Raw genomic sequence first — 15,362 nt, 5'->3', positions numbered from 1 at the left:
CAGTAGTACCATAATGAATGGGAGAGACCTTAAAAGCAGGACCACGGGTAGCTTCACAGGCTGTACACTGAACACCCGAGGGGCGCCCTTCAGAGGCATTGTAACATTGCTTTCTGGAATTGTGTGCAGTGCACAACCTGTACATCTGCATGAGACAGATCCATCAGATAGCCAAAGGAGGATGAGCAAAAGGCAGTTGAGGGGTCTCACTTCTTCTCTCTCAGTTGTAGACTGTAGAGCCCCAGGAGAGCTGGAACACGGGCTGGTCACCTTCTCCACAAGGAACAACCTCACCACATACAAGTCTGAGATCAAATACTCCTGTCAGGAGCCCTATTACAAGATGCTCAACAATATCACAGGTAAGCCCTCCATGCTAAGCCATCCCACTCCCGTTTCACACTCTCGGGGCCTCAGGGTTGGACTGGGGGCCGAGACAGCTCTGAAAGGAAGAACTGCTCATAAGTGTGTAGAGCCTGATAATGCAAAACGTGTCACTCACACATCTCCTGAGGTTCTCACTTTCCATGAGCTTGTGTTACTGTGCCCATGTGGAGATGCAGAAACAGTCTCAAAACCAAAAAGCAGCCTTTTTTGTTTTTAACTTTAAATCTAGCACTGATTTACTAATGAGTTGTTGGTGGGAGCGTGAAGGAGTCACACATTGACACAACTAAGGGAAGAAACGAGACCCTAAAGGAAGCCTAGAATCCCCCAAGTTAAACTCCTTCATGTGGTCTGAGGCTGAGTTGGGGTTTCCAAAAAATGGCCAGTATTACTGCTTCACCCAGTCTCTGCCTTGGCTGCTGGGTGAGGGCAACATCTCACCAGGCCAGACCCATTCTGCAGGTAAGGGACCTTCCTTCAAAGACCTGTTCCCCTGGTACGGACAGGGGTCCAGGCAGGGTTGGGGAGTGAGGAGCAGATCCTCTGTCTCCCCAGGTAGCCCAGCATATCCCCTGACCACAGCTCAAGCACAGCCATAGCAGTCCCTGTCCAGGCCTCACCCATGCCACCTGGCAGAGACCCCTGGCTGCCCCAGGGGCTGGGCAGCAGCACACTGGCCAGAGGGTGAAGGACCAGCAATAACCTGCCCATTGGCCACACTGGGGGTTTGGGAGGAACTGGAAGGAGAAGTGCTTAGAGACATAACCCGCCTCTCCCTGCCTTGTGGCAGCCAAACACCCCCTCACATGCACTCATAGTCCCTAGCAGAAAAGGAACTCTCAGGGAGAAAGGAGGGCCCATCGGCTCTGCCTCTCTGGCATGCAAGCACTGAGAACATTCTCCTGACTCATCTAAGCCTCCAACTCCTCTTTGTTTTTGTTTTTGAGACAGGGTCTCACTCTGTCACCCAGGCTGGAGTGCAGTGGCGTGATCTCGGCTCACTGCAACCTCCACCTCCTGGGTTCAAGCAATTCTCTTGCCTCAGCCTCCCAAGCAGCTGTGATTACAGAAGCTTGCCACCATGCCCAGCTAATTTTTGAATTTTTAGTAGAGACTGGCTTTTGCCATGTTGGTCAGGCTGGTCTCAAACTCCTGACTTCAAGTGATCTGCCCGCCTCAGCCTCCCAAAGTGCTGGGATTACAAGCGTGAGCCACTGCATCTGGCCCCAAGTCCTCATTTTTAAAAGAGGGAAGAGTTACAAAGCTCTTAGAGCTATTTCAAAATGCCAGTGAGACGGTGGCCACAAATGTATGCTTATTAAAGAGTCTGTCAAATGGAGAAGAAAGGAAAGGGCATCTGTGCAACAGGGAGCCATGTGAGCCCAGGTCTTTGGGACAAGTGAGGTGGAGGTGCCTTCCAGGACCTGGGCAGCGTGGGGTGGGGAGGGGAGCGGTCCTCAGCCAGGCAGGAGTAGGATTCCCCAGAGCTTTGGACAGACACCATGCTGAAGAGTGTGGTGTTTATTTTTCCGGGTGACAGCAGCCATTGGTGATTCTGAGCTGAGAAAGGACATGGTCAGATTCCCATTTTAGAAAGATCCTTCATGTTGCAAAGGGAGTTTGATAGAGGGACTAGGATGGTAGCCCTGTGGGTATTTGAAGATATTTGGAGGTTAATTGGTCCCTTTGGAGGATTGTATCCCAGAGAGTACCTGCCACATTCTTCCTCATTCTTCTTAGTACATCTAGGCTCAGAGACAATAGTATCTGAGCCTAGATGACCATTTGGAGGACTTTGTAATAACTCACTTTAGAGAAATTAAATACCCAGATCTATTTTCCATGTGTTACAAATCAACCATTTTCTCCCTCTTTTAACCTCTTTCACTAATCCAGGTATATATACTTGTTCTGCCCAAGGAGTCTGGATGAATAAAGTATTGGGGAGAAGCCTACCCACCTGCCTTCCAGGTACCTCACCCTCCAAATCCTTTGCCTCACAGTTTTCCATCTAAGGCCCTAGGACCCCAGGTTTTCTGGCTGTTAACAGGGAGATGGGGGACAGGGGAGGTGATGCTTTGGTTGCTTTTTAAGAGACGTCTTCAAAAGGTTAAAGGTCAGAGAAGCCTTGCTTCTCACCTTCTCAAACCAGCCTGTATTTTCTGCCTGCTCCGTAACTCTGAGAGCCCTCCTGTCCCCTCTCTGTGCCCTTGCCACAAGCTTTTTCATATAACACAGTTTGTGTGTGCGTCTGCTCTTGTGCCAGGGAAATTTAAAAAGTGGGCACCCTGTCCTCAAGCACTCACCATGCCATCGAGGAGATGATAAGACAAACAACATCATGATAAGACAGAGTGAGAAATTCTTTCTTCCAAACAGCAACGTAGTCAAGCCTTTCCGATTCCCATGGTTTACTTACTGACTCCACTTCAAAACGGAAAGAAAATTTTGTGGTAACAGGAAGTGTTACTGTGCATACAGATTTTGAGGATATTTGCTTTAGCATTAAAAGTATAGGCCGGGCATGGTGGCTCATGCCTGTAATCCCAACACTTTGGGAGGCAAAGGCGGGTGGATCATCTGAGATCAGGAGTTCAAGACCAGCCTGGTCAACACAGTGAAACCCCATCTATACTAAAAATAGAAAAAAATTAGCCAGGCGTGGTGGTGCGCATCTGTAATCCCAGCTACTCGGGAGGCTGAGAGAGGAGAATTGCTTGAACCCAGGAGGCAGAGGCTTGAACACAGGAGGCTTGAACACAGGAGGCTTGAACACAGGAGGCAGAGGCTACAGTGAGCCGAGATTGCACCATTGCACTCCAGCCTGGGTGCCAGAGCTAGACTCTGTCTTGAAAAATAAATAAATAAATAAATGAATAAATAGTATGGGTGATTTGCATTGCAATCACATTGTGTAGCTATTCAAGTCGACTTAGAAAAGTGTAGCCCCAAAATGCACACTCTAGGGTTAAACAAATAATCCACAAAAAGTTAAATTTAATATTCACAACAATTTACATTTTTCTAAAATGTAATATTAAATTTTAAAGTGTAAAATTTAATATTCACAACAATTTACTTTTTTTAAAAAAAAGCAAGAATGGCAGTAGTTTAATGATACAATCACTCAAGACAGCATTGAGGAATACTGAAAATTAAGTGCCTTGTCTAATCCCATCTGCATGTTTGCACAAACAGCAGGAAATTTGCAATATGGTTAAGCATTGGGTGATATTTGTATTTTGCTGAATGAGAGTGTTGGGTAAACTGACATAGTGTATTATATTAACGGTACATTTCAGTAACCCTACAGTATACAGTATAAAGTAGCTATACTAGTATACGGTAGGTATATTAGTCTGTTCTCACACTGCTGATAAAGACATACCCAAGACTGGGTAATTTACACAGAAAAAGAGGTTATTGGACTCACAGTTCCACATGGCTGGAGAGGCCTCACAATCATGGTGGAAGGTGAAAGGCACATCTTACATGGTGGCAGGCAAGAGAGAAATGAGACGTAGCCAGTTTGGGACATAGCCAAACCATATCAGGAGGCTTCTAGATATCAGATTAGACACGAAAATTGAAAGGCTATGGAGTTGTCTACCATTCATCCTTAAGAAGTGAAGAACGTGTTAGCATTTGGGAGTCAGGTTTCGACCATCACAGGTGCCATGGGATCCCAGAGAAGAAGGAAGTAATAATGCCTGGTTGTCTATGAGTGAAGGGGTAAGAACTGACTAGGAAGGGTTCACGTAAGAGGTCTTTATTTCTAAGAAAAACTTATGAGGATGTGGAATAAGGGAATGTTCATCCCACCCATTCTACTGATTCCACTTACCTCAATTAGGCTTGCCCAGAAGTACACCCAAGGACTCCAGGCAGTGAAGCCTCAGAGAAGAGAGGAATGGTGGAGCTGTAGAGGAATGGTGGAGCTGTAGCAAACCAGAGGATCTAATCCCCATTTTGCTAAAAGACCATGTGAGCCAAAAAAAGCTAGGGATAGATTCCACGCTGGAAACCCATGTGGCCACCTCTGGAAGGGGAAGAAGCCCTGGGCAAGGAGTCAAGGCCCTAGGTACTAATACTGATGCTGCCATTTCCTAACTGTGATCTTTGGTAAGTAATTTCATGTCTCTGGGTCTGGGATCCCATACCTCAGAAGTAAAGCATCAGGACCAAGAGACCTATGATATTCTATGACCTTTTTTTTTGTTTTGAGACAGAGTTTCGCTCTTGTTGCCCAGGCTGCATGCAATGGTGCAATCTTGGCTCACTGCAATCTCTGCCTCCTGGGTTCAAGCAATTCTCTTGCCTCAGCCTCTCGAGTAGCTGGGATTACAGGCATGCGCCACCATGCCTGACTTTTTTTTTTTTTTTTTTGAATTTTTAATAGAGACAGGGTTTCTCCATGTTGGTCAGGCTGGTCTCGAACTCCCCACATCAGGTATCCACCCACCTCGGCTTCCCAAAGTTCTGGGATTACAGGCATGAGCCATGTGCCCAGCTATTCTATGACTTTTAATGGTCGACATCCTCTGTTTGTACAAAGCATCTTGGATACAATGAGTCATGACATTATTTTAACACCCAGTGTTGGGCAGAACCATGGTGTATCATTGGACTAGGCCAGAAATTTGTAAATTCTCTCTTTGCAAAACACTGTGATTGAACCAGGATGCAAGCCAAGATGGAGAAGGCCATCTCATCTATTGTCAAAAGGCCCACCATTTCAGGGGGCCTGCTAAGCAAATATTACTTGCCCTTTTATTTTATAAATGAGAAAACTATCTGAATAGTGTAGTGATTTGCACAAAGCTACTTGTAGAAAGTCAGAAGCAGAGCTGAAAGGTGAATTCAATACTTTTGATGGCAACATAAGCAATGCCGAGCCATTCTTTTACCATGATCATGTTTTATGCCATCCTCAGGAACCTTGAATCCTAGAGTATCACATTTTTTTTAAAAGACCCTCCCTCGGTAACCACTGTCCTCTAGAACCCAAATCTGGCTTCAGCATAGCCAAAGCTGTAACATTTCAAGAAGATCCCTTTCTCCCAGGAAAGACTGGGTGGGGAATGGCAGCAGCCCATAAGAATGACCCCATTTTAATGAGCTCTCCCAAGAGCTTGTTGCATCATTCAGCCTCTTAAAAGGACAAGAACACATCAAGGAGAAAAACAGATTTCAGTGGAGATATGAAGCTAAACTCAGGATAAACAGGTTCGAGTTCTGGCTTTCCCATTAACAACTTTGAGTAAGTCACTTGCCTTCTCTGAACTTCCATGTTTCCATCTATAAATTAGCTGTTCCCCAAGGTCTCTCCAGATCTGATCTGTGACCTGCAGTGTGCCACCGGCACCTTGGTTGGAGAAAGGTACCGTTTAGTACTGGCTTTGTTGTGACCACGGACCAAGCCACAGATGTGTCCCTTACCAGATTAGGGCCTTGAAGCACTAAATATATGTAGGACCAGTTGCAGAGCTGCGTTGAGATGTTGCCTTGCAGCTTGCTACTTGTAATTGGAAGGCTGACCCTCAACTTTGAAAGGCCAGGCCACAGAGAGTTACAAAGACCAGTTCACATCTGGCCTGGGGTGAATGGCAGGGTGCCCCAGGATCAAGCAAGAAGCATTTGGCCTCAGGAAGAAGAGCATCTGAAAAGCATTAGGTTGCTAAAAGCCTGCTCTCCCAAAGTTGCCAAGAAAACTCAAATGTTCCATGGTGTCTAAAGGATTGTCAAAAGCACCCAGGCCAAGGAGTGTAGCCTGGCCATTTGGAACCAGGAGGAGGCCCACACTCATAGTAGGTCTACCTCCAAGACCCAAGCACCCTGCCTGGGAAGGGCCATGCAAGCACGTTCTTAGCCAGCGGGAGCCTGGTGCCGAAGACCTTCTGATCACTGGCCAGAGGCATTTGGCTGCAGGAGGCTGGTGGTGCATGTGCATGCTCAGGGTGCAACTCAGTGGAATGAAGTTCGCTCAGATCTTTCTCCTTCCCCTAAAGGTACTACACAGCTCCTGAGTGCAATGATGGGTGGCCCAGAGTAGGGTCCATGCATCATTGCTTATAGATTATGCCACCTTTCCCCAACCCTGGATGCCCTGGACCTTAATCCATGGGCATCAATTTATAGCAAGATTCTTTTAGGACAGAGAAGAAAAGGTTTGAGGTCCTATGCCCATGGTCTTAATACCTGTTGAGTCAGTGTAGGATACAAGACTTAGAATCTAGTTAAGCTCCTCCTATCTGACTTAAGAGTCATATCCTTTTGGGCTAGTCACTTAAACTCAGGAGGTTTACTCACCTAGAAAATGGTAATGGTCAAGGCAAATAAAATGAAAATTAAAGGATCCCTGGAATTTGAAGGATCCCTGGAGATCATTGTGACCAAATGCCTCATTTGGCAGATCAAAAATTGAAATCCAGAGAGGGAAATTTACTGACTCAGAGTCACATGGGAAATGAAAGAGAAAAGCCAGGTCAAGGCTTCCAGCATCTTTGTTCCCAGTCTAGCGTTTGCTGTGACCTGCTAGATGGTTTTTTAGGTTCCTTCCATCTCTCTGTCCCCATGGACAGAAAACTTTCAGAAGTTTTCTAGGTTCCCATAGCATGGACCACTTCTGAAATAAGACCTGCCTTTCTAGAGAAGGAAGGGGAGAAGTGACCACTACTGGAAATAGATGGCTGTAAATGGTCCGGGTCACAAGTGGTCTTAGCCAGAGGTGGTTTAGGATAGAGAAAGCCCAAGTACAGAGTGGTCCAGTCCAGAGACAGTCCCAGCTACAGAAGAGCCAGACTAGAGATGGGCCAGCCTAGAGAGACTTAGACCCAAAATGACCCTGAGTAGAGCTCTCCCAGGCTAGCATGACTCAGGCAGGTGAGGGTCCCACAGTGGCATAATCTATAGTGGGTGAGATGTGAATTTCTCTTTGTGGCTCCTGTCATATGGCTGACCTGACCAGTCTCTGTCTCTTGTCCCTGCTCTCTCTTTCTCCTTACAGAGTGTGGTCAGCCCTCCCGCTCCCTGCCAAGCATGGTCAAGAGGATCATTGGGGGCCGAAATGCTGAGCCGGGCCTCTTCCCATGGCAGGCCCTGATAGTGGTGGAGGACACTTCGAGAGTGCCAAATGACAAGTGGTTTGGGAGTGGGGCCCTGCTCTCTGAGTCCTGGATCCTCACAGCAGCTCATGTGCTGCGCTCCCAGCGTAGAGACACCACAGTGATACCAGTCTCCAAGGAGCACGTCACCGTCTACCTGGGCTTGCATGATGTGCGAGACAAATCGGGGGCGGTCAACAGCTCAGCTGCCCGAGTGGTTCTCCACCCAGACTTCAACATCCAAAACTACAACCACGATATAGCTCTGGTGCAGCTGCAGGAGCCCGTGCCCCTGGGACCCCACGTTATGCCTGTCTGCCTGCCAAGGCTTGAGCCTGAAGGCCCGGCCCCCCACATGCTGGGCCTCGTGGCCGGCTGGGGCATCTCCAATCCCAATGTGACAGTGGATGAGATCATCAGCAGCGGCACACGGACCTTGTCAGATGTCCTGCAGTATGTCAAGTTACCCGTGGTGCCTCACGCTGAGTGCAAAACTAGCTATGAGTCCCGCTCAGGCAATTACAGCGTCACGGAGAACATGTTCTGTGCTGGCTACTATGAGGGCGGCAAAGACACGTGCCTTGGAGATAGCGGTGGGGCCTTTGTCATCTTTGATGACTTGAGCCAGCGCTGGGTGGTGCAAGGCCTGGTGTCCTGGGGGGGACCTGAAGAATGTGGCAGCAAGCAGGTCTATGGAGTCTACACAAAGGTCTCCAATTATGTGGACTGGGTGTGGGAGCAGATGGGCTCACCACAAAGTGTGGTAGAGCCCCAGGTGGAACGGTGAGCTGACTTACTTCCTCGGGGCCTGCCTCCCCTGAGTGAAGCTACACTGCACTTCCAACAGCACACTCCACATTACTTATCAGACCAAATGGAATGGAACACACTGACCTAGCGGTGGCTTCTCCTACCGAGACAGCCCCCAGGACCCTGAGAGGCAGCAGTGTGGTATAGAGAAAAGGCTCTAGGCAGGAGACCTGCGTTCCTGAGCTTGTCCAAGTCTCTTTCCCTGTCTGGGCCTCACTCTACCCAGTAATACAATGCAGGAGCTCAACCAAGGCCTCTGTGCCAATTCCAGCACTCCTTTCCAGGCCATGCTTCTTACCCCAGTGGCCTTTATTCACTCCTGACCACTTATCAAACCCATCGGTCCTACTGTTGGTATAACTGAGCTTGGACCTGACTATTAGAAAATGGTTTCTAACATTGAACTGAATGCTGCATCTGTATATTTTCCTGCTCTGCCTTCTGGGACTAGCCTTGGCCTAGTCCTTCCTCTAGGAGAAGAGCATTCAGGTTTTGGGATATGGCTCATAGCCAAGCCCCTCTCTCTTAGTGTAATCCCTTGGAGCACCTTCATGCCTGAGGTTTCTCTCCCAAAAGCTTCTTGCAGTATAAGCCTTATCCCTTATGTTCCCCATTAAAGGAATTTCAAAGGACATGGAGAAAGTTGGGAAGGTTTGTGCTGACTGGTGGGAGCAGAATAGCCATGGGAGGCCCACCAAGCCCTTAAATTCCCATTGTCAACTCAGAACACATTTGGGCCCATATGCCACCCTAGAACACCAGCTGACACCATGGGTGTCCACACCTGCTGCTCCAGACAAGCACAAAGCAATCTTTCAGCCTTGAAATGTATCATCTGAAAGGCTACCTGAACCCCAGACCCAAATATGGGGGCTTAGTCGATTACCTGGAAAAAGAAAAGACCCACACCAAGTCCTGCTGTGCTTTTGGGCAGGAAAATGGAAGAAAGAGTGGGATGGGCACATTGGAAGTCACCCAAATCCTGCCAGGCTTCCTGGCATCCCTGGGGCATGAGCTGGGCGGAGAATCCACCCCGCAGGATGTTCAGAGGGACCCACTCCTTCATTTTCCAGAGTCAAGGGAATCAGAGGCTCACCCATGGCAGGCAGTGAAAAGAGCCAAGAGTCCTGGGTTCTAGTCCCTGCTCTGCCCCCAACTGGCTGTATAACCTTTGAAAAATCATTTTCCTTTTCTGAGTCTCTGGTTCTTCATCAGCAACAGGAGGGCATAAGGTCCCCTGCAGCTTCCTTCTAGCTGGAGCTTCCCTGACTGCTAGCAGCCTCTCTAGCCCTCACAGGGCTGATTGTTCTCCTTCTCCCTGGAGCTCTCTCGCCTGGAAATCTCCATCACAGCAAGGTAGCCAGAGAAGCCCCTGAGAGGGAATGATTGGGAAGTATCCACTTCTCCAACCGGCTCATCAAAGCACACTCCTATGTCTATGAATGGCACATGTAAAGGATGTTCTATTTTGTATCTTTTCTATCATATGCTTCACCACTCTGTAAAGGGCCTCTGCATTGTTGCTCCCGTCAGGGGTCTAAAGTGGAAATAAACCCTCGTGGATAACCAACAGCCTTGGCTTACAGGTTTTGTTATTGTTGGGGAAGTGTGTTCATTTGCTTTGACTTTTTTTGAAAAGAAATTGGCCTCCTCATTAAACCAAAATCTCCCTTGTTGCAGAAAAAGTACAACTTTTGGTATCTGGACATTATCCAAGAGGTAATGAGGAAAGGATATGGTTATTGATGTGTCTCCTTCTCAGAGGCTGCTCGTTCCTTCATTTAAGTGCCTGCCATTTAAGTCCTTGCCTTCAAAGGACTTGAGCCTGAAGGCCCATCCCCCACGTGCTGGGCCTCATGACAGACTAGGGCATCTCCAGTCCCAATGTGACATTGGATGAGATCATCAGCAGCAACACACGGACCTTGTCAGATGCTCTGCAGTATGTCAAGTTACCCGTGGTGCCACACACTGAGTGCAAAACCAGCTATGAATCCCGCTCAGGCAACTATAGTGTCACGGAGAACATATTCTGTGCCAGCTAGTTTCTAGTGCCAGTTTCAAAGGGTTGAAACTGGCATGCAAGACAAGCTTATGTGCATATAGGTCTTACATAGGCAAAAGGAGTTAAATGTAAAAGGAACAGAGATTTAAGTACTATAGGAACTTAAAGAAAGGGCTATTTCGTACAGCTGGAGGGGCTTGGAATAGCTTTGCAGAGGCTTCAAAGGATGCGTGGGAGATAGGAGGGAAGGGGCAGAGTGGAAAAAAGCATGAAAGCTGGCCATGGTTGAAGTGAGAGCGGTGGACATTGAGTGGGAAGAGTTTTAAAAGGCATACTCTATTTGAACTGTCCTGAAATGAGTGATTCTCTAAGTTTGGGGTATGTGAGAATCACTTGGGGTGCTGGTGAAAGATGCAGACTGCTGGGTCTCACCCACTGGAAAATTTGAATTCAGTATGTCTGAGGGTGGGCAGCATGGTGTGGAAAGTGGACAGGAAGGGGCTGAGCTAGGAAAGCAGTTATGCAACTTCTGCAACTGTCCTGATGACGGATAGTGCAGACCCACCAGCCATAGGGCTGTGACAGTGCAGACGGGAGGAGGGGCGGTTTAAATAGATTTAAGTGGTATATACAGCAGGGCTTGGCCTATAGGCATCTCTTGATAAGTTCAAGCATGAGTGGCACGTGATAGTGAAGTCTCACCGTGGGACGCACTCATGGTTCGCCTTTGTTTTTGGTTTGTACCATAATGAAAATGCCATCCTTTTTACACTATTGAGAATGAAAATAAGAGCTTATTTATGCTTTGCACTTTATGGTTTGAAGGACTATCGTGTCTCATGTTCTATTACATTTCCAATTTTTGTTTTCCTTTTGATACTTGGACTTTATGTTGTGACATATTGAGGTACTGAGGCATGGTGAGGTTACATAGAGAGCACTTTGTGACATGGAGTCAGGGAGACACATCACTCTCCTTCTCCTAGGGATTTACTAGCAGCTTAGTGACTCATTGAACATGGGGTTGAAGAATAGGGAGGCAACAAGGATGTGATTGATTCAGACATTAGCAGGCATCTAGAATAACAAAGGGGAGAAATTTAGTGAAGGGTGGATACTTGGGCTTGGTTTCACTGAGCTGGAAGAGTTTATGAGCAATCCAGCTGGAAATGTAAGCAGGCAGTAAAGAATGGTGAGTTTTAGAGGACAGGGCAGATTTAAAGACACTGATTTGAAGTTCATCAGCGCATGGGTAGTACAATGGCATAGAGGTGGAGGGCATCATCTACGAGAAACTTACAGATACGAAAAGGAGACCAAGGCCTGGGGCCAAATGGGTGAAACACCAGCATCATGGAAGGCATGAAGAAAAGAGAGGCCCCAAGGGAAAAAAAAGGGGAGGGGAAGGGATCAGAAACACAGGGAGAAAAGTGCTTCAGAAGCCAAGAGGAGGAGTTGTAAAGAGGGATGAAGTAGTCAACAGCACCCAATGCTGCTAAGAGTCCCAATGAAGGACTCCAGGATGGAAGTTCCTTAGGAGAGGAATCAAGTCTCCATCGTCATCCCTGAGGGTTACGCAGGCAGGAGGCTCCATGTGTGAGTTTCAAGTCTCTAGGACTTCTCTCTTCCTTTGTCCTCTCTCTCTCGGTCCTCTCTCTGTACTCCCTCCTTCCTCTCTCTCCAGCCTTCTCAGTCTCCCAGGATGGGCTTTTAGCTCTTTTCTCAGAGGTAGGAAACTGCCCATGCATCTTCCCTAAGCCCTATGGTAAAAATTACATGTTCAGTTCTCCATGATTTGGTTCCTTGAAACCTACAAATTTTTTATTCTTACTATGAAGCCTGACTCTTCAAAATGAAAGTCTGTCTTACCAGACTTTGGTTTCTGCTTTGCTCTTTCAAGTCAAAGCCTTATCCAGCCTTTGCTTAAAACCGTGGATGCTCCAGCTTCAATGGCTTGGGAGCCACAGTGCACAGTGAATTCCTAGGGATGAAAAATGTATCTGATAAGATTCAAAAAATAGTATCCTACTCTGTATGTAGATGTCATGGTTGAAGTTCCATTTATGGTCTCAGAGACATTTTATTTCCATCTACTATTTGTAGACCTGTTAAATATTCAAATGGCTGCCTATTTCCAAGTTTGTGCAGTACATGGCACTTTTCTTCTTCTGAATCCGGCTCCAAAGGGGGAGGAAGAATGTGGGAAAGGAGTGTCAACTCGTCTTTTCAGAAGCTTTACTATAGAAGGGAGGAGAAGGAAAGACTGTGGAATGAATGGCGAATGGGGAAATGGAAGCTGATTTTTAGGATGAAAAGTCTTGACTGTGTTTTGGAGGCATAGAATAAGGAGAGATGAAAAATACAGGAGACAGGTGATGATCTCCAAGGCCAGGTCTCCAAGAGTTCAAAAGTTAACAGATCCAGAGTGAAAAATTAGTTCTGGAGACAATAAAGTTTATAGGAAGAAGAGATGATGAGGAGGACAGTTCCCACTCAGTGGGATTCCCACTCAGGGAGTTCCCACTCAGTGGGATTCCCACTCAGGGAGTTCCCACTCAGTGGGATTCCCACTCAGGGAGTTCCCACTCAGTGGGATTCCCACTCAGGGAGTTCCCACTCAGTGGGATTCCCACTCAGGGAGTTCCCACTCATTGGGCTCTGAGCGTCTGTTGGGAATGGAAGCAGGGCATTAGCTTGGGGAAGCTGGCTGTGGGCATGTGGAATGATGCTGGGAGGTGCTGAGGCTGCATCAAGGTTGTGGATACAGAGCATTTATCTGTGATTTTCTCCAGCCTGGTGACAGCTACAAAGGTAGCAGATGACTGCCTGGATCCAGGGGCTTGGGTTATGAGTGTTCTGGGAAGCCACATAGTTAAAAGTTTATGGGGCTGGCCAGAGTAAGAAAAGCCCAGAGTTGGGAGTCAGGAGACCTAGAATTATAGTCTTGCTACTAACTCATGGAATACCTTTTGGAAGTCAATTTCCCTCTCCGGGCCTTGGTTTCTTTAGCTGAATGATGAAAGGGATAGACCAGATGGTCTCCAAGGGCTATTCAGTTGTAAAGTGTGTATGTGGGAGCGTGTCTGTCAATCCAAGCCAGTGGAAAACGGGATGGAGCAGGCAGACACTGTGGTGGAGGGGATCTTCAACTCCACAAGGCCCTGAGGAAGGGCTTCTCTGAGGAGAGAAGATTCATGTGGCTGGAGCATAATGATTCTTTATTAGCTGTGACTCTTTCATTTGTAAGTGACATAAACCCAACATAAGCAGCTTACAGGGAAAAAAGTTAATTTACAGGCACACATAACTGAAAAGGCTGTACCAAAAGGCTTCACATATAATTAGATCAAAGGGCTCAGCTATTAGGGTGCAATCTCTCTCTCTCTTCGCCCCTCAACTTTCAGCTCCACTTTTCTTCATCATTCTCAGCAGACTCTTAATGAAGTGATTGTTGGCAGATCTGGGCTTATGGCTAATAGCTTGGCAATTCCAGTAGAGAATGACTTTCTCGTAATATGTTTAGCAAAATTCTCAAGTAAGGCTTTCATTGGTCCAGCCAAGATCACATTCTCATCTCTGAGCAATTGCTGTGACCAGAAAGTGCATGGCTTTGATCAGTCACATTCCTATCCCTGAAACCAGAGGTGAGGTCAATCCAACTCTAGCTGCATAGACTAAGAATAAGGAAAGTGCAGCCTCCAAAGAAAAATTGGGATGCTATTATCAGGAAGGTCAATTAATGGTGGAGGAGCAAAAATAGTAGATGTTCCTAACAGGGTGATGAGCTGGGAGCTCTGGCAGTGGGCAAGATGGAGCCCAGAATCTGATCTGTCTCTCCCTCCCTCCCTTGGATGCAGTGTGTGGGCTTCCCAAGTTCTCTCGGAAGCTGATGGCCAGGATCGTCAATGGACGCCCAGCCCAGAAAGGCACCACTCCCTGGATTGCCATGCTGTCACACCTGAATGGGCAGCCCTTCTGCGGGGGCTCCCTTCTAGGTAAGGAGAAGGTGGAAGGAGTGGAAGCTAAGGAACTGAACCCCCTCCTTGGAGACTGACCAAGATTTCTTCATTGAGAATCATTGTGCACACTAGCATCAGGGTGCAGAAGCACAGTGTGGTAGAGAGTTCTTGACTAGACTGGATCCCGGTCTGTCTCTGGCACTGGGAAGGACAAAGTCAGGGAGTCTCTCAGCCATGAATAATAGTATATGGAGGTCAAAGACAGGGCATGCCAGGGCTGTGAGTTCAGGGAGAGCCAGGAAACTCACCCTTGGGGATCAGGGAAGGTCGATTTACAAGGACTTTGAACGCTATGCTTAGGAATTTCTATCTTGTCTTGAATGCTGCTTTAGGTTGTTAAGTATGTTCTGGAAAGTTCTCTCCAAAGGCAGCATTGATAAAAAGGAGGGTGAAACTGGAGACCAGGAGATCAGTGAGGCATCCATTGCAGTGGTGGGGAGAGAAGGCATATAGCCTCAGAGTAAGAACAGGGTATGATGAATGGAAATAAGGCGGCAGATTCGATAACACTGGGAAATAGGACTGTCACCTTTGGAATGGAATGTGGGTGGGAGTGGGAGCAAGAATGAAAACAGCCAATGGCTCTCCCTGACACCGTTTGGTCCAGGCAATCTAAGATCTATTCCAGTTGTGATGTCAAAAGAAAACTGAATAGCAATCTAGGCTATCTAGGCCACTTCTACATTGGATCCCACCCCCGAGGAAGAAGGCCCGGCTTGGCCCATCTCTGCATGGGCAACTCCCAGGCTGATGGGCATGCCTCTCACTCAGCCTCACCCTCCTCCAGATCCAACCAGGGGTGGACAGCTCTGGGGCAGGGATCCCTTTGGCAAGGCATCAGGTCTGGGCTAGAGCTGCAGCCAAAGCACCAGGGCTACATAAATCCCTACTCTGCAAGGAATTTATCCTTACATTCTCACAGGCCCAAAGATGAATGGTCTCACTCAAAGGAGTCCCCCAGAGAGGTAAAGAGAGTGAGGGAAGGTATTATAGGGCCAGACAGGGCTGAGGGCAGTGCAGTGGGAGCAGAGTCGGGGT

The 15,362-nt window shown here is 47.6% G+C and overlaps 1 protein-coding gene across 10 annotated transcripts in view; it reads left to right on the top strand.

Annotated features, from left to right (window-relative positions):
• The window catches only part of MASP1 (MBL associated serine protease 1), a 72,758-nt gene that overhangs the window by 48,292 nt on the left and 9,104 nt on the right, over positions 1-15,362 (top strand). For 7 of the 10 annotated variants that reach the window (XM_054482626.2, XM_063662504.1, XM_063662507.1 and 4 more), the window contains 3 exons: positions 225-362; positions 2,284-2,358; positions 7,394-9,872. In XM_054482626.2, the coding sequence (XP_054338601.1) occupies positions 225-362; positions 2,284-2,358; positions 7,394-8,277 (1,097 nt within the window). In that variant the 3' untranslated portion in view covers positions 8,278-9,872. Of the gene's footprint in view, positions 1-224; positions 363-2,283; positions 2,359-7,393; positions 9,873-14,162; positions 14,301-15,362 lie in introns of those variants that run through there. The other 3 variants (XM_054482622.2, XM_063662505.1, XM_063662506.1) reach the window with 1 other exon arrangement.

The sequence above is a fragment of the Pongo pygmaeus genome, chromosome 2 (genome assembly GCF_028885625.2).
Source record: "Pongo pygmaeus isolate AG05252 chromosome 2, NHGRI_mPonPyg2-v2.0_pri, whole genome shotgun sequence".
NCBI classification, from domain to species: domain Eukaryota; kingdom Metazoa; phylum Chordata; class Mammalia; order Primates; family Hominidae; genus Pongo; species Pongo pygmaeus.
The sequence above is the reverse complement of the archived record's forward strand: the minus strand, read 5'-3'. Positions and strand labels throughout refer to the sequence as shown.